Source organism: Protopterus annectens, chromosome 10.part0, assembly GCF_019279795.1.
Source record: "Protopterus annectens isolate FY-2018-M chromosome 10.part0, PAN1.0, whole genome shotgun sequence".
Lineage (NCBI taxonomy): Eukaryota > Metazoa > Chordata > Ceratodontiformes > Protopteridae > Protopterus > Protopterus annectens.
In genome coordinates, this window is record NC_056744.1 from 309,021,298 (window position 1) to 309,046,763 (window position 25,466).

Here is a 25,466-nt window from a genome sequence, read left to right on the forward strand (position 1 = left end):
CGGGCCGACTGGACGCGGACTATACCCAATAGTCAGGACTGCAGCAATGGAATCCTCGAACATCTACATTTATGGTAGGTACAAAACTGTACTTTAGTGCACGGGTGGTTGGTTAGGTTTTGCTGGTTTTTGGCTTTGGCCTTTCTTGTTAGGGCCTTCTGACATCTGGGGCAAGAAAAGACTGAGGAAATGACGTCGGTCATGCGCTTTTGTACCCTGACGTCCCGATGTCAGTTTTAAGCGCCTTGACCGACGTCAGCCTAATACTTTGGTATTCGGGCTGACCGAGGACAGCGGACTACCCATATGTAAGGACTGCAGCAATGTGGATCTTCGAACATCTACATTTATGGTAGGTACAAAACTGTACTTTTTATGTTTGGGTTTCGCTCTTCTTGGAGTTCATGTAGGACGCAGCCCGGGACACCGTCTGGTCCCATTGATGCTGTGTTTTTTGCTTTGGAGAGGGCGGCTCTTACTTGAGCATCTGAGATGTCAGGGGGGAGCACTCTGCTGGGATAGATATTCGCCCTTTTGGTGGGGGGGGGTTGCGCTGAACTTGTCAGCTAGGATGTTGGCAATGTCTGTGGGTTTGATGTATTTTTTGTCATTTTGGACTAATTCTGAGCATATCTGGGAATTCCCACCCAGGTTCCTAACATAACTAAAGAAAGCCTTGTGATTATCCTTAGTGTCCTGTGCAATTTTTCTCTCGAAGCTGGCCTTAGACGATTTTATGAGTGCCCGTAGTTTTTTGCTAATACTGATCAGAGATGCCTTCCCTTTTGGGATTTTGCTCTATCATGTAGTAGCTTCCTCCTTCTATTGTATAGTTTGTTTATGGCTGGGGTCCACCAGACAGGACGTCTGCCTTTGGAGGATTGGGTCTTGGTTTTATTTGGGATTGCATGATCCATGCATTCCTGAAGGTGTTCATAGAATGCGTTTATAAAGGATTCTGCGGTCTGGGCCGTATTTTCCACAGGCCCGGGGGCTTTGAAGGATTCCACCTCGGTTTTGAGGAGTGTGAAATTTGCTTTAGAGAAGTTTTTCACTGTGGTTTTCTGGGCAGGGGGCGGGGTCGGGATGTGAATATTCAGTGAGATTAGTTTATGGCCTGATCTTACCAGTGAGGGATACACTTTTGGTCTGGAGCATAGAGTCCCCATGTTGGTGATGATCAGGTCCAGTATGTTTTCCCCTCTTGTGGGAGTGGTAACAAGTTGCTCCATAGCATTTGAGTTTATAAATTCTAGGAACCTTTGGGCCAGGGTGTTGGAGCTAGAGTAATGTTCCCAGTCTATATGTGGGTAGTTGAAGTTGCCCAATATAATGGTGTTTGGAGAGACCTTCATATTTTATTTCTCAGGAAGGCCGAGTGGGGTTCCTGGGTTTGGGAGGGTGGTCTATAGCAGGCTATAAACTGGAAGGCAGTTTTACCCACTGTTAGTTGCACATGGATAGTCTCTGATGGTTCGTGCTGTGCCACCAACCTGGAGGTGTGGGTATCTTTAACAAATATTGATACTCCCCCTCCTTTTGTGGTTCAGTCCAAGTTTTGGGGCCGAAAAGCATGGTATGAGGTATAACCTGGCAGTGCTGGGGTGCTCTCGGGAGCCTTTTTAACCAGGTTTCTGTTACTGCACAGATATCGATGTTCTCCAAGCTAAGGAGAGCTTCGAGTGCGTGCATCTTGAGGTTTAGACTTCTGGCGTTGAGTAGCATTACTCTTAGTTTCTTATCCCTTGTGATACCTATGGAGGTGGGTTTGTCTTTTGAACCTTGTCTAAAAAAGGCAATATGGGGGTAGCAAGAGCCATGGCGAATATCCAAAAGCCCAGGGGTGACAGGTGCAAGCCGTCCGTAGCGAAGCATCGTGGCATGTCGAGCATGTCATCCCAGGCTGACAGGCATTGGATCCCCTTTGAATGACACCAATACTTAAGCCAATTGTTGAAATTGATCTTCTTGTCTTCATATTGTGGCATCATTCTTGGTGAGGGTAAGATGCTACTCAAGGTCAGGGTCATATCGGCCTGGGCTACATGCTCAGAGAGCTCCTCTATGTCTCTTTTCATGTAGTCCAGGGAGGTATGTCTCAGGTCATTCACACCAGCATGGACAATGACAACAATGAGTCATATTTGTACTTGCCTTGGAGTGACCTGAGTGCGTGTGTTATGTGGCGGATCCTAGCGCCCGACAGCCAGCGCACCGTGACCTTCTCCTTGTTCAGCCTGGTGAGCGGGATGTCAGTGTGCCTGACGATAGAGTCACCTATTACAAGTGTATCGGGTGTGTTGTTTAGCCTTAAGGGCTGTGACTGTTCGGCACACTGGCTTTGTGAGCTATGTGTTGCATGTGTTTTGTTTTGGGGTAGCGGTTGCTTAAGTGTCTGCTTTGGAGGTCTCTGCTGCTTAGGCAGATTTTTATTTAGAGCCTCCGAGTATGTTTTTGTGTGTTTATGTGTTTGGTTTGCAGTCGTGGTAGGTCTATGTGAGACTGGAATTGTAGGGAGTGTGGTTTCCTTCTCCTCCTGACTGGTTACGCTAGTACTGAGTTGAGAGAGCTTAGCCTCCAGTTTGGCTATATGGTTGCATCTCTCACATGTGTTGGAATTTGTTGGGGGGAGGAGAGGGTTGTCTGTTTACATGAGGCAGTTGTAACATTGCCTCAAGATTCCCAGATTCACCAGCTGGACCGGAGAGGAGATTGACAATTGACCTTTGGACATGCTAGAATAGTATTGGGAATTCCTTTATAATTGAAAAAAGGGCCAATGGGGAACAAGGTACTCAAGGGGAGTTTGTGAGGGTGTAGTGCTTGTAATTTTTTAGTGCTGACTTAGTGAGCAAGTGCCAGGTAACTTAAATGCAATGTGTTACAGGTAACTTAAATGCAAAAACGACAAACAGTAACTTTCTTTCAAGTGAAACAAGGAAATAAGTACAGTAAGCAATGCAGATATCACTAGGGATCCACAGAAGCGCTGAAAAGCCGCGTTTTAGGTGGAATTAGTGTTTCAGGGAAATAACAAGCAAACAGCAAGCATACAAACAAAGCTAGATTCAGCAGGCCTGGATCTAGTCTATGCTACAGAAAACAAGGTGTACCAATTTCAGTAAGAAACAGTTCAAATATGCAGGCACTATAAGCCTTTAACCAGAAATTCCCAGCTCAGAAGGGCAGAGTCCAGCCTCTCCTCCCACACGAGTGCAGACCGTGAACCTTCTTAATGTAAAATAACTGGCCTGAAGCCCAAGTGCTTAAACCAGAACTAATGCACTTTTAGAATAACAGACACTGAGCCCTCAATCAGCATTTCCCAACTTAGAAGGATGTAAGCTACCTGTCCTGCCACCACAGTGCAGGCCACCAACCTTCCTAATGTAAAACAACTGGTCTGAAGCCCAAGTGCTTAATCCAAAAGACTTAGAATGATAGCTACACTTTAATCAAGTTACTACCAAGCAGTAATAAATACAATTGAATACTTTAAAGAATGCCTGGATTAGTGCTCAAGTTATACAAACAAAGCTAGATTCAGCAGGCTTGAATCTAGTCTATGCTACAGCAAACAAGGTGTACCAATTTCAGTAAGAAGCAGTTCAAATATGCATGCACTATAAGCCTTTAATCAGACATTCCCAGCTCAGAAGGGCAGAGTCCAGCCTCTCCTCCCACAAGAGTGTAGACCACGAACCCTCTTAATGTAAAATAACTGGCCTGAAGCCCAAGTGCTTAAACCAGAATTAATACACTTTTAGAATAACAGACACTGAGCCCTCAGTCAGCAGTTCCCAACTTAGAAGGATGTAAGCTACCTGTTCTGCCACTACAGTGCAGTCCACAAACCTTCGGTCTGAAGCCCAAGTGCTTAAACTAAAAGGCTTAGAATGAGTTACACCAAGCAGTAATAAATACAATTGAATACTTTTAAGATGACGCAAAAGCAAAATAAAGTAGGAAGAAACACAAATACAGTAAAAGCAGATAAATTTTTTTTTTTTTTTTTAGTGGAAAGAGAGAAAGGAGTAGCAGAAACTAAGCTGATTCACCTTCTCAAATGTTCTCCCTGTACTGGGTAGAATGAGGTAATGACACTAGACTGGGAGGAGGGTCCCAGATCAAATTTACACTAGGGGCGGGCAATTGCAAAGCCACCATCTATAAAAACACTATACCAAGAGGCAGGGTGGGAAATAAACTGCAGAAATGTTTCTCACAGCTGAAAAGCAGCAGTGAGCCTTTAAATGAAAGTTTTAAAAAGCTAAAGGAGCCTCTAGAAAAAAGAGTTTAACTGCAGCAAGTTACCAGAAACAAACAACCCAACAGATGGTTAATAAAAGTGGACAATTTCCAGTTAATACCTCACACACAGTGAAACTAGCTAGAAAAATACAAAGTGCTATAAATAACAACGAAATAAAGAACAAAATAAACAAAAAACAAGATACTTAATGTTATATATTATAGCTCCGAGTTTCCTCAGTGTCCTTCCTTCGATAAGCTCAGTGTGAAATGGCAGAACACTCACAACTGAACTTCTTAGGTAACAGAAAGTTGAAACCTGAGACAGCTTTTAAGAAAGAAATCTCAAGAGAACCAATGAGGTGCTTAGTCTAAGCTGTAGTCCAGGTGACCTCAGTCAGCCAATGACCTCAAACAATTCTCTCTCACTGAAATGCCTGATGGCTTTGGCTAAACCAAGATGTCCAGCCCAGATTCCAGTTGTACTCGAGCACTGTCTGGTTAAGTGACTATGCGGTCCAGGTCATGGCTGAAAAGTCTTTGCATCATCCCTTCCACCAGATTAACACAGAAATTAAAATAAATTAATATGTTACATTTATTACTCTTCTGCTTGAAATTCACAGGCTGTTCTACCTCCTTTCTTCCCTTGATCTTTGTACTGAGTTCCTTTCCTTCATAGTTCTTAATTTTTTTAACACCTTCATTGAATTATCATTTACGACATAGATAAACCTACATTTATATAAAAGAAAACAAACAGTATGAAATGTTCATGGTTACAGACATTGTATAAAGGAATATATGTAAAGTATAACTATCATCAGAATTGCTCATTTCCTGCCTTCTCTTAAACCTCACTTCTGCAAAACATTCTGCATGTGTTGTTCCCACAGCTTCCATTTTTCCATGTAATTTGCTCCTACCCTTTTCTAAATATTTCATTTCTGGTTATTTTATTTGTGTTACAGTTGTCACTACTTGAGATGTAATTGGTTTAGACTTGGATTTACATTTTCTCAAAACTGCTTTTTATGCCACCCAAACTAAACTTAATAAGGCCTTATTATGTCTAGGCAATTCAGATCTTGTATCCCAGCTCAAAAAAAAACATCATGTTCTTAGTTGCATCGATTTGCTCACCCATTATTTATGATAGAATGCTTTGTAGGGAATTTTTAAAGTTTGCCATCTCATTACAATCCCAAAACGTATGTTCCCAGTTACCTCTTTCTTCCCCATCACACCTCTGACATTTAACATCTACCTGAGGAAAACTTTCTTTTTGAGTTTGCTTGGGGTGTAAAATACCTGTGCAAACACCAAGCAAAAGTCATAAACCTAGACTTTGTTGCTTATCTGGGAGCCATACAGATGTCCTCCTGTTGTTCCATTGTCACGTCCCAGTCGTTTCTAACCTCCTGTGATGGATTCCTGTCCCCTTGTTTTGTCTGTACTCTATCAATCCCTGGTAGGGACGGCAGTCTCTAACCTGCAGACCAAATGTCTTCTTGACCTCTTCCCATTCTGTTACTTTTCCCAGTCTGATTATTTGTTCTCCTCACCTTTTTCCTTTGTCACTTTTCTCCAGCAAATTCCAGCCTCCTCTTACTTATTTTCTGTACCCCTAATTGCAGTCATCCTGTAATTCTTAATGTTTTTTCAAACACGTTTATTGAATTATCACTTGTGACACAGGCAAACTTACATTTATGCAAAGGTAAACTAAACCGTATTGACAAGTTCACATTTAAACATTGTACCTCGCATGTATTTTTATATCATAATCTAAACAGTGGTACATAAATTATTAAATTCCTGCCTTCTTTTATACCTCATTCCGCGTCCATAACATGTTTCTGCATGTATTGTTCCCACAATTTCCAGTTTCTTCTATGGAATTTACTGCTACCCTTTTGTAAAGATCCCACTTCTTGTTCTTTCATCCGTTACAATATTCACTCCTTCAGGTATCGTTAGTGTAGTCTGATTACCATTTTCTAGTAATTCCTTTTTTTGGCAGCTACCAGAATTAAACTTAAGACCTTACTATCGCTAAGCAATTCAGTTCCTGTATCCTAGCTAAAAAATAATTTCCTTAGTTACAACCATTTGCCCACCCAGTATTTCTGATAGAGTATTCTGTAGGGAATTTTTAAAGTCTGCCAACTTATTACACTCCATAAAACATATGCTTCCATTAACCTCTTTCATCCCCATCACACCTCCAACATTTGCCATCTACCTCAGCAAAAAAACTTTGGAGTCTGGCTGGTGTGTAAAAGTATCTATGAAAACACTTCCAGGGCAAACAAACTTAAATCTTGTAGATTTTTATTGCATATTTGGGGGCCATAAGTATGTTTTCCCATTCTTTCATTGTAAATTGCATATCTAATCTGCCTTTCCAGTCTTTTCTGACTTTTTTCGATTGATGCTTATATATGTATGCCCTGTTAATTTTAACTTTTAATTTTTAACAGCATTTTCTATTCTAGATTCAACTAAAAACTCACAGCGCTTTTCCTTCATTTAGGATTCCCCTTTCCGTTTTCCTCTGCCTATACACTGATTGATTTCAATCCCTGATAGGGAGGGCAGTCACTAGCCTGCAATCCTTTTGCCCTCTTCCCATTCTGTTACTTTTCCTTCCCTTATTATTGTTCTCAGTCCATTGGTTCCTTTGTAATCTTTCTCCAGACCCCTCTTGCCTATTCCTTGAGCCTCCTAATTGCAGTCGTCCCTATCAGCAGAATCTCCTTCTCTATTCCTGTGTTGGGTTAGTTCTTAGTATACGTTTCACTGTTTTATGAATATAATATTCAGTATGACTGCTGTCCTGCTTAAGGATCCTGTGCCCAAAATCCCATCCTTTCCTTAGGCCTTTAATTACCCCCCTTCCCTGCTTCATAATCATCCCTTTCTACTTTGAGTTGTACCTTTCTACTTGTTTTATGTGTAAGAGCCTTAACTGTGTAGCTTGAAAATACCTCTTCATATCAGGCAGTCCTAAACCTACTTGTTCTGCTGTGAGGATCAGCGTATCCCACTTGCCTCCTGCCCTCTTACCCTTCCAAGTAAAACCCTTCAACCCTTTATTAATTACTGTCCACCACTTCTCCTCTCTCTGATAGAAATACGCCTGACCAGTGTTCAAAGCTAAGGGGACTAAAAACAATTTACTGCTTACCCTTCCAAGTAAAACCCTGCAACCCTTTATTAATTACTGTCCACCACTTCTCCTCTCTCTGATAGAAATACGCCTGACCAGTGTTCAAAGCTAAGGGGACTAAAAACAATTTACTGCTTACCCTTCCAAGTAAAACCCTGCAACCCTTTATTAATTACTGTCCACCACTTCTCCTCTCTCTGATAGAAATCGCCTGACCAGTGTTCAAAGCTAAGGGGGCTAAAAACAATTTACTGCTTACCCTTCCAAGTAAAACCCTGCAACCCTTTATTAATTACTGCCCACCACTTCTCCTCTCTCTGATAGAAATCGCCTGACCAGTGTTCAAAGCTAAGGGGACTAAAACAATTTACTGCTTACCCTTCCAAGTAAAACCCTGCAACCCTTTATTAATTACTGTCCACCACTTCTCCTCTCTCTGATAGAAGTACGCCTGACCAGTGTTCAAAGCTAAGGGGACTAAAAACAATTTACTGCTTACCCTTCCAAGTAAAACCCTGCAACCCTTTATTAATTACTGTCCACCACTTCTCCTCTGTCTGATAGAAGTACGCCTGACCAGTGTTCAAAGCTAAGGGGACTAAAAACAATTTACTGCTTACCCTTCCAAGTAAAACCCTGCAACCCTTTATTAATTACTGTCCACCACTTCTCCTCTCTCTGATAGAAGTATGCCTGACCAGTGTTCAAAGCTAAGGGGGCTAAAAACAATTTACTGCTTACTCTTCCAAGTAAAACCCTGCAACCCTTTATTAATTACTGCCCACCACTTCTCCTCTCTCTGATAGAAGTACGCCTGACCAGTGTTCAAAGCTAAGGGGGCTAAAAACAATTTACTGCTTACCCTTCCAAGTAAAACCCTTCAACCCTTTATTAATTACTGTCCACCACTTCTCCTCTCTCTGATAGAAGTACGCCTGACCAGTGTTCAAAGCTAAGGGGGCTAAAAACAATTTACTGCTTACCCTTCCAAGTAAAACCCTGCAACCCTTTATTAATTACTGCCCACCACTTCTCCTCTCTCTGATAGAAGTACGCCTGACCAGTGTTCAAAGCTAAGGGGACTAAAAACAATTTACTGCTTACCCTTCCAAGTAAAACCCTGCAACCCTTTATTAATTACTGTCCACCACTTCTCCTCTCTCTGATAGAAGTACGCCTGACCAGTGTTCAAAGCTAAGGGGGCTAAAAACAATTTACTGCTTACCCTTCCAAGTAAAACCCTGCAACCCTTTATTAATTACTGTCCACCACTTCTCCTCTGTCTGATAGAAGTACGCCTGACCAGTGTTCAAAGCTAAGGGGGCTAAAAACAATTTACTGCTTACCCTTCCAAGTAAAACCCTGCAACCCTTTATTAATTACTGTCCACCACTTCTCCTCTGTCTGATAGAAGTCGCCTGACCAGTGTTCAAAGCTAAGGGGACTAAAAACAATTTACTGCTTACCCTTCCAAGTAAAACCTTGCAACCCTTTATTAATTACTGTCCACCACTTCTCCTCTGTCTGATAGAAGTACGCCTGACCAGTGTTCAAAGCTAAGGGGCTAAAACAATTTACTGCTTACTCTTCCAAGTAAAACCCTGCAACCCTTTATTAATTACTGCCCACCACTTCTCCTCTCTCTGATAGAATCGCCTGACCAGTGTTCAAAGCTAAGGGGCTAAAACAATTTACTGCTTACCCTTCCAAGTAAAACCCTTCAACCCTTTATTAATTACTGTCCACCACTTCTCCTCTCTCTGATAGAAGTACGCCTGACCAGTGTTCAAAGCTAAGGGGGCTAAAAACAATTTACTGCTTACCCTTCCAAGTAAAACCCTTCAACCCTTTATTAATTACTGTCCACCACTTCTCCTCTCTCTGATAGAAATCGCCTGACCAGTGTTCAAAGCTAAGGGGGCTAAAAACAATTTACTGCTTACCCTTCCAAGTAAAACCCTGCAACCCTTTATTAATTACTGTCCACCACTTCTCCTCTCTCTGATAGAAGTACGCCTGACCAGTGTTCAAAGCTAAGGGGGCTAAAAACAATTTACTGCTTACCCTTCCAAGTAAAACCCTGCAACCCTTTATTAATTACTGTCCACCACTTCTCCTCTCTCTGATAGAAATACGCCTGACCAGTGTTCAAAGCTAAGGGGATTAAAAACAATTTACTGCTTACCCTTCCAAGTAAAACCCTTCAACCCTTTATTAATTACTGTCCACCACTTCTCCTCTCTCTGATAGAAATACGCCTGACCAGTGTTCAAAGCTAAGGGGACTAAAAACAATTTACTGCTTACCCTTCCAAGTAAAACCCTTCAACCCTTTATTAATTACAGCCCACCACTTCTCCTCTCTCTGATAGAAGTACGCCTGACCAGTGTTCAAAGCTAAGGGGACTAAAAACAATTTACTGCTTACCCTTCCAAGTAAAACCCTTCAACCCTTTATTAATTACTGTCCACCACTTCTCCTCTCTCTGATAGAAATATGCCTGACCAGTGTTCAAAGCTAAGGGGACTAGAAACAATTTACTGCTTACCCTTCCAAGTAAAACCCTGCAACCCTTTATTAATTACTGTCCACCACTTCTCCTCTCTCTGATAGAAATACGCCTGACCAGTGTTCAAAGCTAAAGGGACTAAAAACAATTTACTGCTTACCCTTCCAAGTAAAACCCTTCAACCCTTTATTAATTACTGTCCACCACTTCTCCTCTGTCTGATAGAAGTACGCCTGACCAGTGTTCAAAGCTAAGGGGACTAGAAACAATTTACTGCTTACCCTTCCAAGTAAAATCCTGCAACCCTTTATTAATTACTGTCCACCACTTCTCCTCTCTCTGATAGAAATACGCCTGACCAGTGTTCAAAGCTAAAGGGACTAAAAACAATTTACTGCTTACCCTTCCAAGTAAAACCCTTCAACCCTTTTTTAATTACTGTCCACCACTTCTCCTCTGTCTGATAGAAGTACGCCTGACCAGTGTTCAAAGCTAAGGGGACTAAAAACAATTTACTGCTTACCCTTCCAAGTAAAATCCTGCAACCCTTTATTAATTACTGTCCACCACTTCTCCTCTCTCTGATAGAAGTACGCCTGACCAGTGTTCAAAGCTAAGGGGACTAAAACAATTTACTGCTTACCCTTCCAAGTAAAATCCTGCAACCCTTTATTAATTACTGTCCACCACTTCTCCTCTCTCTGATAGAAATACGCCTGACCAGTGTTCAAAGCTAAGGGGACTAAAAACAATTTACTGCTTACCCTTCCAAGTAAAACCCTGCAACCCTTTATTAATTACTGTCCACCACTTCTCCTCTCTCTGATAGAATCGCCTGACCAGTGTTCAAAGCTAAGGGGCTAAAACAATTTACTGCTTACCCTTCCAAGTAAAACCCTGCAACCCTTTATTAATTACTGCCCACCACTTCTCCTCTCTCTGATAGAAGTACGCCTGACCAGTGTTCAAAGCTAAGGGGACTAAAAACAATTTACTGCTTACCCTTCCAAGTAAAACCCTGCAACCCTTTATTAATTACTGTCCACCACTTCTCTCTCTCTGATAGAAATCGCCTGACCAGTGTTCAAAGCTAAGGGGCTAAAACAATTTACTGCTTACCCTTCCAAGTAAAACCCTGCAACCCTTTATTAATTACTGTCCACCACTTCTCCTCTGTCTGATAGAAGTACGCCTGACCAGTGTTCAAAGCTAAGGGGACTAAAAACAATTTACTGCTTACCCTTCCAAGTAAAACCCTGCAATCCTTTATTAATTACTGTCCACCACTTCTCCTCTCTCTGATAGAAATGCCTGACCAGTGTTCAAAGCTAAGGGGGCTAAAAACAATTTACTGCTTACTCTTCCAAGTAAAACCCTGCAACCCTTTATTAATTACTGCCCACCACTTCTCCTCTCTCTGATAGAAGTACGCCTGACCAGTGTTCAAAGCTAAGGGCTAAAAACAATTTACTGCTTACCCTTCCAAGTAAAACCCTTCAACCCTTTATTAATTACTGTCCACCACTTCTCCTCTCTCTGATAGAAGTACGCCTGACCAGTGTTCAAAGCTAAGGGGACTAAAAACAATTTACTGCTTACCCTTCCAAGTAAAACCCTGCAACCCTTTATTAATTACTGCCCACCACTTCTCCTCTCTCTGATAGAAGTACGCCTGACCAGTGTTCAAAGCTAAGGGGACTAAAAACAATTTACTGCTTACCCTTCCAAGTAAAACCCTGCAACCCTTTATTAATTACTGTCCACCACTTCTCCTCTCTCTGATAGAAGTACGCCTGACCAGTGTTCAAAGCTAAGGGGGCTAAAAACAATTTACTGCTTACCCTTCCAAGTAAAACCCTGCAACCCTTTATTAATTACTGTCCACCACTTCTCCTCTGTCTGATAGAAGTACGCCTGACCAGTGTTCAAAGCTAAGGGGACTAAAAACAATTTACTGCTTACCCTTCCAAGTAAAACCCTGCAACCCTTTATTAATTACTGTCCACCACTTCTCCTCTGTCTGATAGAAGTACGCCTGACCAGTGTTCAAAGCTAAGGGGACTAAAAACAATTTACTGCTTACCCTTCCAAGTAAAACCTTGCAACCCTTTATTAATTACTGTCCACCACTTCTCCTCTCTCTGATAGAAGTACGCCTGACCAGTGTTCAAAGCTAAGGGGGCTAAAAACAATTTACTGCTTACTCTTCCAAGTAAAACCCTGCAACCCTTTATTAATTACTGCCCACCACTTCTCCTCTCTCTGATAGAAGTACGCCTGACCAGTGTTCAAAGCTAAGGGGCTAAAACAATTTACTGCTTACCCTTCCAAGTAAAACCCTTCAACCCTTTATTAATTACTGTCCACCACTTCTCCTCTCTCTGATAGAAGCAGCCTGACCAGTGTTCAAAGCTAAGGGGCTAAAACAATTTACTGCTTACCCTTCCAAGTAAAACCCTTCAACCCTTTATTAATTACTGTCCACCACTTCTCCTCTCTCTGATAGAAGTACGCCTGACCAGTGTTCAAAGCTAAGGGGCTAAAACAATTTACTGCTTACCCTTCCAAGTAAAACCCTGCAACCCTTTATTAATTACTGTCCACCACTTCTCCTCTCTCTGATAGAAGTACCTGACCAGTGTTCAAAGCTAAGGGGGCTGAAAGCAATTTACTGCTTACCCTTCCAAGTAAAACCCTGCAACCCTTTATTAATTACTGTCCACCACTTCTCCTCTCTCTGATAGAAATACGCCTGACCAGTGTTCAAAGCTAAGGGGATTAAAACAATTTACTGCTTACCCTTCCAAGTAAAACCCTTCAACCCTTTATTAATTACTGTCCACCACTTCTCCTCTCTCTGATAGAAATACGCCTGACCAGTGTTCAAAGCTAAGGGGACTAAAAACAATTTACTGCTTACCCTTCCAAGTAAAACCCTTCAACCCTTTATTAATTACAGCCCACCACTTCTCCTCTCTCTGATAGAAGTACGCCTGACCAGTGTTCAAAGCTAAGGGGACTAAAAACAATTTACTGCTTACCCTTCCAAGTAAAACCCTTCAACCCTTTATTAATTACTGTCCACCACTTCTCCTCTCTCTGATAGAAATACGCCTGACCAGTGTTCAAAGCTAAGGGGACCAGAAACAATTTACTGCTTACCCTTCCAAGTAAAACCCTGCAACCCTTTATTAATTACTGTCCACCACTTCTCCTCTCTCTGATAGAAATACGCCTGACCAGTGTTCAAAGCTAAAGGGACTAAAAACAATTTACTGCTTACCCTTCCAAGTAAAACCCTTCAACCCTTTATTAATTACTGTCCACCACTTCTCCTCTGTCTGATAGAAGTACGCCTGACCAGTGTTCAAAGCTAAGGGGACTAGAAACAATTTACTGCTTACCCTTCCAAGTAAAATCCTGCAACCCTTTATTAATTACTGTCCACCACTTCTCCTCTCTCTGATAGAAGTACGCCTGACCAGTGTTCAAAGCTAAGGGGACTAAAAACAATTTACTGCTTACCCTTCCAAGTAAAATCCTGCAACCCTTTATTAATTACTGACCACCACTTCTCCTCTCTCTGATAGAAGTACGCCTGACCAGTGTTCAAAGCTAAGGGGACTAAAAACAATTTACTGCTTACCCTTCCAAGTAAAATCCTGCAACCCTTTATTAATTACTGACCACCACTTCTCCTCTGTCTGATAGAAATACGCCTGACCAGTGTTCAAAGCTAAGGGGACTAAAAACAATTTACTGCTTACCCTTCCAAGTAAAACCCTGCAACCCTTCATTAATTACTGTCCACCACTTTTCCTCTCTCTGATAGAAATACGCCTGACCAGTGTTCAAAGCTAAGGGGACTAGAAACAATTTACTGCTTACCCTTCTAAGTAAAACCCTGCAACCCTTTATTAATTACTGTCCACCACTTCTCCTCTCTCTGATAGAAATACGCCTGACCAGTGTTCAAAGCTAAGGGGACTAGAAACAATTTACTGCTTACCCTTCCAAGTAAAACCCTGCAACCCTTTATTAATTACTGTCCACCACTTCTCCTCTCTCTGATAGAAGTACGCCTGACCAGTGTTCAAAGCTAAGGGGGCTAAAAACAATTTACTGCTTACCCTTCCAAGTAAAACCCTGCAACCCTTTATTAATTACTGTCCACCACTTCTCCTCTCTCTGATAGAAGTACGCCTGACCAGTGTTCAAAGCTAAGGGGACTAAAAACAATTTACTGCTTACCCTTCCAAGTAAAATCCTTCAACCCTTTATTAATTACTGTCCACCACTTCTCCTCTCTCTGATAAAAATACGCCTGACCAGTGTTCAAAGCTAAGGGGACTAAAAACAATTTACTGCTTACCCTTCCAAGTAAAATCCTTCAACCCTTTATTAATTACTGTCCACCACTTCTCCTCTCTCTGATAGAAGTACGCCTGACCAGTGTTCAAAGCTAAGGGGGCTAAAAACAATTTACTGCTTACCCTTCCAAGTAAAATTATTCAACCCTTTATTAATTACTGTCCACCACTTCTCCTCTCTCTGATAGAAGTACGCCTGACCAGTGTTCAAAGCTAAGGGGACTAAAAACAATTTACTGCTTACCCTTCCAAGTAAAACCCTGCAACCCTTTATTAATTACTGTCCACCACTTCTCCTCTCTCTGATAGAAATACGCCTGACCAGTGTTCAAAGCTAAGGGGACTAAAAACAATTTACTGCTTACCCTTCCAAGTAAAACCCTGCAACCCTTTATTAATTACTGTCCACCACTTCTCCTCTCTCTGATAGAAGTACGCCTGACCAGTGTTCAAAGCTAAGGGGACTAAAAACAATTTACTGCTTACCCTTCCAAGTAAAACCCTGCAACCCTTTATTAATTACAGCCCACCACTTCTCCTCTCTCTGATAGAAGTATGCCTGACCAGTGTTCAAAGCTAAGGGGACTAAAAACAATTTACTGCTTACCCTTCCAAGTAAAACCCTTCAACCCTTTATTAATTACTGTCCACCACTTCTCCTCTGTCTGATAGAAATACGCCTGACCAGTGTTCAAAGCTAAGGGGACTAAAAACAATTTACTGTTGCTATTTTGCTATTCATATCGGTTTTTGTATCACGATTAGTTTCTTCCCACATATCCTTAGCTGCCATAACCAAATTCTTTTAATCCATAGTCCTAAATATTTCATTTTTTCATGTTCCAATAAATAATGAGTGTTGCTGGACCAATTCATTTGTGAGTACATAGTTTACAACTATTGCTTTTGTGTTATTTGCATTAATTTTATATCCTGAAAAAAAAGTGGAACTTTTTCAGACTATTCCACTGAGATGTACTTTTCTGGTTCCATCAAGCGCAAAATAATATCATCTGTAAATAAAGCCAACTTTTCTTGAGCACCAAACCAGTTATATCCTTGAATTTCCGAGTAGCTTATTTTCTTTGCCAGTGGTTCTAAATATAATACAAATACCAAAGGGGAAAGAGGACACCCCTGCCTCTCTGTTCAGACACAGCTTATCAGAGAGGAGCTCTCCCACTTTGATTGTTGCCTTCAATACCTGTATAACTTTCTAATTAACCTTTTTATTGTATCAGGAAGTGTAAATGCTTCTGTTGCTGTACTCATAACATCTCAGCTTACTTTGACTGCTTTCTCTGCGTCACGCCCCACCAATAACAGTAGTATGTTCTTGCGTTTTGCTTCTCTTTGGATCATCATTGTTGTATTAATGTTGCCAAATCGTTGCCTCCCCTCCACAAATCTACATTGGCCCATATCTATCAATTTTGGCATCACCTTTGCCATTTTTTTAGCCATTATAAACATAAACACTTTATAGTCATGATTTAAAATTGAAGTGGATCTGTGAAGCTGGATTAGATAGGTCTTTACCAGATTTAGGTATTACAGCCACCACAGCTTTTTTCCAGAATGTTGCTGCTTTCCTTCATTTTAAAATACTGTTAACCAAAAATCTTCCAGATCTCTATAACTTTCTTTCCTCCCTAACGTCCAAACTTCCACCACTATAAGCCCATTTTTTTAATCTAGATGCAGAGTTATATGATGGCTCATTTCCCTTTTCATCTTTCAGAAAACCAGCCACATTCTCTCTAAGCTATTTTTGTACAGCTTACCTTCCATCTCTTTTTGCAACCCTGGTACCTTCTTCTGCCTCATTTGTTGCATATTTGTAGTTTCCTACATGGTCTACAGAACTGAGCACGATACTTCATTAAAACCCTCAGGAGTCATTGACGTTTTAGAATGTTGCATCGTTGTTGTGAAGTTTGTGTACCAGGAGGTACAGCTCAGCATCTTGCTGCCTTTGTGCTATTACGGTTATCCTAAAATCTGTTTTGAGTCTCTTGGCTGCACCTCCTGCCTTCTACACCATCCTAGGGTTATTGGTCCGCTTCTGCAGCGTCTTGTAATTCTTAACAATGAACCTCAGTTGCCCTCCGTTTTCCAGGTTAGTATCTTTTGTTATCTTTGTCAGTCTGTTTTTAAGACTGTTCCTTTATCTTTTACTGTCATCTTAAGAATATTGTGCTGTCCTGAAGTCGTTTAATGCAATTTTCTGACAAAATATATTGAAGAGCTCTGTCCTTGGGACCTGCCCATATGGCGTTCTAGTACTTACCTACCTTCCTTTTCAGAAGTAGCCTCCCTACTGTTGTCCTCTGTCCTACCGTGTAGTGATTTTCAGCCATTTTGATCATTTTCTGTCCTCCCCCACCTTTCATTCTGTTCATTTTACTTTCCATTCTTATATGCAGTACAGAGTCATATTGAACTCCAGTTGATCGATCCCTCTCAGTTTTTACCATGACACACTCACTTTACTACATTCCTTCCTGGTGTGAACTGAAATTCGTGCAACATAAAGGCCTGCTGACTATAGTACAGTGTAACAACCTAGAAATAGTGTTGAGTAGAGAATATGGAATCTTAATGACCCCCACCTGCCACAGGATATTTTTCTGTGTTGGATTATTAATTTTAAATTAGATTTGTCCTCACATCACTATTGTGATAGTGTGTACAAAAAAGTATGCCACAACTTTGGAATAACCTGCCTGTAAAAGTGTATATATAGAACATTGCTGGAGTGAAATAAGAACTGGCCTAAAATACGCTTTTTAAAGAAAGGCAGTGTAGTCGTGGAATCATTAAATTTCTTACTGGTGCACATTACTCACTGCAGTTTGTGATCTGTTTTTGATTTTTTATAGTTTCAGATTTTTGATAAATGACGATACATTATTATTTTGACTAGGATAATAATGTACAAGTATGTAATGTATGTAACATATACATATGTGGCATTCCGTAATGTACACTAGGCTTGGCAATGGCCCTGTTTATTATGCCACTTGACTTCCTTGCCATTCTTTGTTCTCAAGCACATAGTGTGCTTCTAGAAGTTATAAATGTGTAATACCAGATCTGAAGTAGGAGATTCACTTATCTGCAACCTGTGGGTTATGGATCTGATATCGGATCCGAACCGGCATGGTTTTACCAGCTATGGATCCGAGCTCCTAGCTCCTCCCCTCACCCATAATGCCATGCTCTCCCTACATGACCTCAGATCTAGTTTGCCGCGCTGGTAACCAGGTCTTGGATTCTGAGCTCTTCAGCTAAGTGATTTTTGTAGTTTCGGATCCGACCTCTCTGAGCCTGGCTCCGAGCTTCGGATCCGGGGGACTCAGTGTGCCTTCGGCGCCGTCTGTGTCTGAGCGCACTGGCCCCTCGGATCCGAGTGTCTCGGGGCCGGCTCCGTTCCACTCTTTGGATCCGAGGGGGAGCCGACTTTCGGATCCTTTGGTCGAGGCTGGCTCCCCCTCGGCTTTTGATGTAGTGGAGAGGGCTCTGTTGAGGGCTTCCGGGCCCCCGGCACTTGCTTCGGCTCCGTCCCGTGCTCCATCTGCACTGGGTCAGGCTTCCACCATCCGGCCACTGGGACAGCCCGCTTCAGTGCCCCAAGCTGTTCCTTTGGAACAAGACACTGCTTGCGAGGGCTCCTCGGACAGCCCCCCCCCAGGAAGCCCCTCGCAAGCATATGTGTAAAAGGAGGCACATAGACTCCCCCGAGTCTTTAACTGAAGACATGGATTTGGAGGAAGGGGAAGGCTCCCCAAGATCACCCCCCGAGGATGTCTCCTTTGGAGACATCATGGAAATACTTCGCATAAGGGGGGGGGGTGGTCTGCCCCAAAGTCTTCCTCGGACGAGTCCATGTTCTTGGAGGCATTCGAAGCGGGCCCGTCTACCTCATTACCACCAGGGCGTGGAAGGAACCGGACACCGTGGAGCCAATCCCCAAAAGGCCAGACCGAATCCTTAGCCCCCCTGCAGACCGTGCCCACTGGAGTAAGGGGCCCCCGGTAGATGCCATGTTGACAGCAGCAGCCACCAAGAGGGAACTCGCTCAGGAGAGTCCCTCAGTCCACCCTCCGAGCAAGGAGTCTCGGATGATGGACCGCTTGGGGAAGCGAATGTTTAGTTCTGCGACCTTCTCAGTGAGGGCGCTCAACTACTTGGCACATGTGATCAGGATGCAGCGCGATCTTATTAAAGAATACGCTGCACCCCCCCCTGAGTCCATGTCGGAAGAGGACAAACTCTTGCACTCTACCCGTATGGCCACTCTTCGATCTGTAACAAATACCTCTATGCGGTTGCTGTCCCATGCTACTGAGGGAGCCGCTAGAGCTGCAGGAGTAGGCCTAGTCACAAGACGCCAGGCCTGGCTCCGCCATTGCGATTTCACGGAGCCCTTCAAGGCGTCCTTCGCGAATGCCTCCTTCGATGGTTCTGCCCTTTTTGGCAAGACAGTTCGCGACACCTTGACCCAGAGCGAAAAGGACTGGAAGATGCTGTCTGCTGTCGGAATCCGCTTCTCTGTGCCCCAGAGGCCCTACTCTAGGAACCAAAAGGGCCAGAAGAAGATGTGGTTCCGGAAGTCGCAGCAATCCCAACCCGCTCCGGACAACCAGTCCTTCCGTGGCAGAGGAGGACAGGGAGGACGCCGCCCCAGAGGCAGAGGGGCTCCCAGGAATTTCGGGTCCAGAGAACCTTTCTCTGAACGGCCCGCGCAGCAGCCCTGAAGGGTTGCCCGACTGCTCCACTCTGGAGGCAGTCGGGGGACGTTTTTCGGAGCACCTAGCGGCATGGGAGTCTATAACATCAGACCGCTGGGTCCTCCGCATTATATCCAGAGGATACAATATTCCTTTTCATCACCTTCCAAAATTAAAATCCCTCCCCGACGTTCCACCCGGTCAGCGGGAGGCCGCTTCGGCAGAAATTGGCCATCTGCTGGGGAAAAGAGCCATCCAGCCCGTCCCCCCAGACCAGATCGGATCATACTTCTACTCCAGGTTCTTTTTAGTGTCAAAGAAGACGGGGGACCTAAGACCAATTTTAGACCTGTCCCTGTTAAACCTGGCAGTTCCCAAAGAGAAGTTCCGGATGGTCACCCTACAATCTATCCTTCCCCTTCTGGGAAAGAACCACTGGATGTGCTCTATAGACCTCAAGGATGCGTACTACCACATGCTAATAGACAGACGTTCCAGAAGGTTTCTTCGCTTCCGGCTGGGAGCCAGTCACTACCAGTTCAGGGTCCTTCCCTTTGGTCTCACCACAGCCCCCAGGGTGTTCACCAAAGTATTAGCAGTGGTTGCGGCCCACCTGAGGCTTCAGGGGGTGCAGGTCTTCCCATACCTGGACGACTGGCTCCTTACCGCCCCAACAAGGCATCTACTATCATTGGCGCGAGACTCCTTTCTTCATCTAGCTCCCCGCTTGGGCATCACGATAAAGGTAGCAAAATCCAACCTGGCCCCTACTCAGTTGATAGATTTTATAGGTGCCAGGTTAGACACGAGGGAGTTAAGAGCCTTCCTCACAACCGACAGAGTTCAGAGTTTGCGACGCCAGGTGCGGGCCATCCTACACTCCAGCTCTGTTCCGGCGGAATTGGTCCTGAGGGCTCTAGGGTCCATGGCGGCAGCAATATCTCTTCTTCCTCTCGCCAGATTCAACATGCATGTCCTTCAGTGGACACTTCAGGTTCAGTGGTCTTACCTTGCTCTACCTCTGCATCATCCCATTGCGATCAGCAAGGCTTGCAAGCGGTCCCTCTTGTGGTGGCTCCACTCACAGGATCTCCACGGAGGCCGCTCTTTTTGTGCTTCTCCCCCTCTCGCCACGGTGACCACGGACGCCTCCCGCCTCGGATGGGGGGGGGCATATTGCAGGCAGGACAGTCCAAGGCACGTGGAACGACTCAGAGACCTCCCTGCATATCAATGTTCTAGAGATGAGAGCAGTGCTCTTGGCGTTGCGACCACTTCAGGCCTTTCTTCCCCTGGGAACAATTGCGATTCAGTCAGACAACCTGTCGGTGGTCTGGTACATCAACAAACAGGGGGGAACCAGGTCTTATCCCTTATGTCGAGAAGCCATGAGAGAGTGGGAATGGGCGATCTCCACCAACCGCTTTCTCATCGCAACGCATATTCCGGGTCGGTCCAACATCCTGGCGGACAAACTCAGTCGCACCATTCTCTCCCCATACGAGTGGTCTCTCAATGCTCACGTAGCGAAACGTATCTTCGCACGGTGGGGAACTCCTTGTTGCGATCGTTTCGCGTCTCCCTTAAACACCAAGTGCGACAGTTTTTTCGCTCTAATCCCTCCTCCAGGGGATTCCCCGAGAGACGCTCTGGTGCATGCTTGGCCTCCCGGTCTTCTTTATGCTTACCCCCCTTTGCCCCTGATGCTCCAAGTTCTTCAGAAAGCCTCTCTGTTTGGCTGCAGAATGATCCTCATTGCCCCATTCTGGCCTCGACAGATCTGGTTCCCTTTCCTAAGGTCTCACTCGGTGAATCCACCTTGGATTCTAGATCCCATTCCGGATCTGATTTCGCATCCATCGAACCTACCAACTCCGAATCTGGGCAACCTGAAGCTAACGGCTTGGCTGCTCCAGTTCCACTCCTAATTAGGACTCCCGGTATCTCGTCTCCCTTTAAGGCCATCTTGGTAGCGGCTCATAAGCCATCTACCAGGAAAGTTTACCGCAGTAAATGGAAACGGTTTTCCATTTGGGCGGAGCGGCAAGGTCTAGATCCCTTCATGGTTCCCCTTCCTCTGGTGCTAGACTTCCTCACCACTCTTTTTAATGATGGTGCAAGTAGTTCCACGGTCAAAGTGCAGCTTGCAGCCATTTCTCACTATCATGTTGGTCATGACTCTGGACCACTTATGTCTGCCAAATTGTGTAAAGTCTTCCTTAAAGGCACCTTTCTCCTTAGGCCCCCTGTTAAGCAAGCGGTTCCTCCTTGGGATCTGTCCTTGGTTCTTCAGGCCTTGACCACTCCCCCATTCAAACCTGCGGCCACAGTAGATCTTAAATTTTTATCCCTTAAGACTGCTTTCTTAGTGGCCATTACTTCGGTCAAAAGAGTTTCGGAACTTCAAGCCTTATCTTCAAAGCCTCCTTACTTGATTTTCCATCCGGACCGTGTATACCTCAGGACCAGTCCCTCCTTTCTTCCTAAGGTGGCCTCAGAAACAAATATTAATCGGTCCATTAACCTCCCTGTTTTCTTTCCTAAATATCAAAACAAGGGTTAATACAAGCTGCATTCCTTGGATGTTCACAGGCAGCTTCGTTTTTATCTTAACAGGACAGCTGGTCATAGGCAATCCGACCAGTTATTCATTTCCTTTGCCAAATTCAATCTGGGTAAGCCAATTTCCAAAGTATCCTTGTCTCGCTGGATTTCACAGTGTATTCTTCTAGCTTATCAAACCTCTGGGAGGCCCGCACTGGAGGGAGTCCGTGCCCATTCAACTTGGTCAGTTTCTACCTCAGCGGCCTTTAAGGCTAGGATTCCTCTGGATGACATTTGTTCAGCAGCCACTTGGGCTTCATCCCATACCTTTATTTCTCATTACAAGCTGGATATCACATCTAGAGGTAGAGCATCCTTTGGCTCCACAGTGCTCCGGAATATCCTTCCATGACGGCCGCCCAAGATTCAGTTAGCTGGGGACTCTGTCCCACAGGTTGCAGACAAATGAATCTCCTACTTCAGATTTAGAAGTTATGTACTCACCATAACGTTCCATCTGAGTAGGTGGATTCATTTGTCTGCAACCATCCCGCCCTCCTATCCCCCTGGCCTTGTCAGTTTCCTGCATATTATATGTTACCCCTTTCAGGGTATTTTGATTCAGGGCAAACTTGATCTGAGGTCATGTAGGGAGAGCAGGGCATTATGGGTGAGGGGAGGAGCTAGGAGCTCGGATCCATAGCTGGTAAAACCATGCCGGTTCGGATCCATAACCCACAGGTTGCAGACAAATGAATCCACCTACTCAGATGGAACATTATGGTGAGTACATAACTTCTAATTTTTGCACAGTGCTTGTTATGCACTTGTAAAAACTGCTGAGGGGCAAGGCTGTAAGCTGCAAGCAAGCTTCATTTTGTAGGTTCAGGGTTTAATTCTTTCGGTGTCCTTTTGCCTATGCTCTTCCCCTGAGTGACTTTTTTAACCGGTAGTGTTTGTGGGTTATCATCGAAAAGAAACTCGTGTACAATGTGGTTTTACCTGGTTAACACCTGCAATGACTACTTAATTTTTCCAAATTAAATTCCATTTTAGTAGCTGAGATTTTTCCCTAACCTGTGAGTCAGAAATGACATTCTTTAATTGTCTTTTGCGACAAAACAGATATCCCTTTAGGCTAGTAACCCTGTATGAAATGTGCTTAACAAACCATCCAAATCTAAGCTACTTCTAGTCTGATGGTAGAGAAAGCAGAAAGTAGTACAGGGCTTATGTTTAGGCATTCCTGGGGGTCATTAAGAACCCCAGAGTGGGCTGTATGGCCCATGGTTGAAAGACCCTGCTACCAGAGTGCACTATTTTGTGATTCATAGGCACATTAGCTGCAGTGAGGAATGACGTCATTTTCAGCGGATTTGCATATCTGTGCATCACAGTTTTGTCTGGTTTTCTTCTTCTTGTTGGTGTCAGAACTTGCAGTGAGGATTTGTGTTCCCCCCTCACCTTTACCCTATATGGAGCAAATGGTACTTTCTGGTAGGACATACTTCCCTTTTTCCTGTACCTTGTGACTCCACACTCAGCCAACCTTTCAGTGGTACTTAAACAGTGGGTCTTAGGCCAACCCCCCCACCTTCCCAGTTGGCTTCTGTTATCACTTGGGCCTGTGAAGGCTCAGCCAGGGTCTTGCCCCTGTTCTGTACCAAATGGCTGGCTTCATTCATTCAGTGTTCATGTTGAAACTACATTGTGTTGGTTATGTACTTTGGATTTGTGTGTGATGATAACTGTATGTTTTTCTTGCTGATACCTGATGTTTTTTTCCCCCTCAGCCATGCAGGTGTCAGTCGGAGTGCAGCTGTGGTCACGGCATACTTAATGAAGACAAAGCAGCTTCAGTTCCAGGATGCGTACAGCAGATTGCAAAGCATCAAGCCAGATGTCAAGTGGGTAATGTCATGAGAATCCTTCAACAGCATGCGTAAAGGCAAGCGAGTGTGTGAAGAGCTGTTATTTGCCAGCTCCTGTGGCTGTACCCTCTGGAAGGTGACCAGCCAGCAGTCCAGCTCTCTTAAAGTGGTGTATTTTTAGTGATGGCAGTAAAGGGAGGCTTTTTTTTTTTTTTGAGGGGGCTAGACCTCTCTAAACAAAGTTTAACTGCATGTTCCTGAGGCGGCTGTTGTCTGGGGTCCACACTGTAGTCTGATATTTTACTACACTCAGTGGATGTCGGGGAGGGGGGGCTTCGTGTACACTTCAGTCTGTGAGTGCAGTTCCACAACACGTTGTGTGTGGTGGGTTCAGTGGCTGCATAAGTTGGTGCATCAGTATCCCATCTATATTAGTTTATCGTTCATTTCTTAAACCACAGAAGCGTCACCATTTTTGTAAAGTACTGCTAATAATGTTTTTTTACTGAAGTGCCTCAGTAGTGTTAAGTTCTAACCCTTTCCCTTCTAACTAATCCTCTTCGTTTAGAACCTTAATTCAGTGTCTCTATCTTATAAGTAGGCGAGTCCAATGACTCTTTATAAACTGAGTGAGAAATTAAAAAAATTGCATCTAGTTGTGTGTGTGTGTGTGTGTGTGTGTGTGTGTGTGTGTGTGTGTGTGTGTGTGTGTGTGAAGATTGGGTGAAGATAGGTGAAGGCTGCCAGCCTGGCCAGATAGAATTTTATAGATAATTCTGTCATTTGCAAATATTAATGTAAGCCACAGGCTTGTTGTCTTAAATAGAAAAAAATGCTGTTACAAAAATGTAATAACAGTGCACTCTGCTGACCTAGTAAAACATGTTGTGACCCTTTGATCTAAAGTTGGCGCCAGCCTGTCTAGGTGAAGGAATTCTTGCTATTGTTTTAAGGCCAGAGTTAATTGTCCTGAATTTGCATGCATAAATGTCCTTTATTGCTCTGGTTTCTGCCCAGAGGGGAAGAATATAAATGTAGTTTCTGTTAGCTTGGGAACCCATGGAAGTGGGAAGAATGATGTAATGTGAACCAGGAATGTTATTTTAAAAACGGAGATAATACGAGAACATTAAGCATTTTTGTCTTGACCATCCACCTCATCAACACACTGCATTTGCTATTTATGTAAGTTTATCTTAGACTTGTGTTTTCTCTTAGAAATAGCTAGAAACTAGAAAGATTAGACTGTTTTTCTGTGATGTCAGAACTGTGCTACTGAATTATTTTAAGTAGTTCTCTGTGATCTCTGAACTCTTGACTAGCACTGTGTAGTAAAAAGTATTGTCTTGTATTTTTAATAATTTATTATTAAATAGTTTAAAACCTTTCAACTGTGGCTGTTTTGTGTAGAGATAAGTTAAGCTCTAAGAGTACATTGCATGTATATAGTGATCCTGTAGCAAGTCACTCTAAGAAGCCTTGACTGTTTGGTTACAAGCCCTTAGCACTTTGCCTGAGGACTTGAGGATCTGGTTAGCTCATAGACAATGTGCTACTTCAGATGAGTTGGGGAAGAAGGGAGACCTATACCTGGCAAGCAGAGCAGTCCTAAACAGGAAAAGGACCCCCAGTACTGCTCATGGGTCTAAAGCAGCCCATGGTGGGCAGCGCAGACTGTCCCAACAGAATCTGCCAGTAGCAGGGGAAGCCACTAGTCCAGGTACACATCCAGGAGCTAGGGTTAAATGTTTTGAATGCAACCATCGGGGCCATGTGGCATACAGATGTCCACAGAGGCAAGGTGGGGAACAAAAGGTGAGGGAGCCAGTAAGTGGGAAAGACAAAATGCCAGTAATAGGTTGTCTTGAGACAACAGGGGTACTGAACTACCATCCTTCAGATGTCCTAATAGGGAAGGATTTGGATGAGGCAGTACCATGTGCTTATGCAGTTACACTCAGTCAGGCTAAGAGACAAGCATGTGGGTCTGGTAGCCTGGGGGAGACCCAGACAGAC

General features: G+C 43.7%; 1 protein-coding gene across 1 annotated transcript in view; it reads left to right on the plus strand.

Moving 5' to 3' along the window:
• DUSP12 (dual specificity phosphatase 12) overlaps positions 1-25,466 on the plus strand; it is a 243,990-nt gene that overhangs the window by 50,239 nt on the left and 168,285 nt on the right. Inside the window, exon 2 of the mRNA XM_044085179.1 lies at positions 23,373-23,486. Coding sequence (XP_043941114.1) covers positions 23,373-23,486 — 114 coding nt within the window. The remainder of the gene's footprint in view (positions 1-23,372; positions 23,487-25,466) is intronic.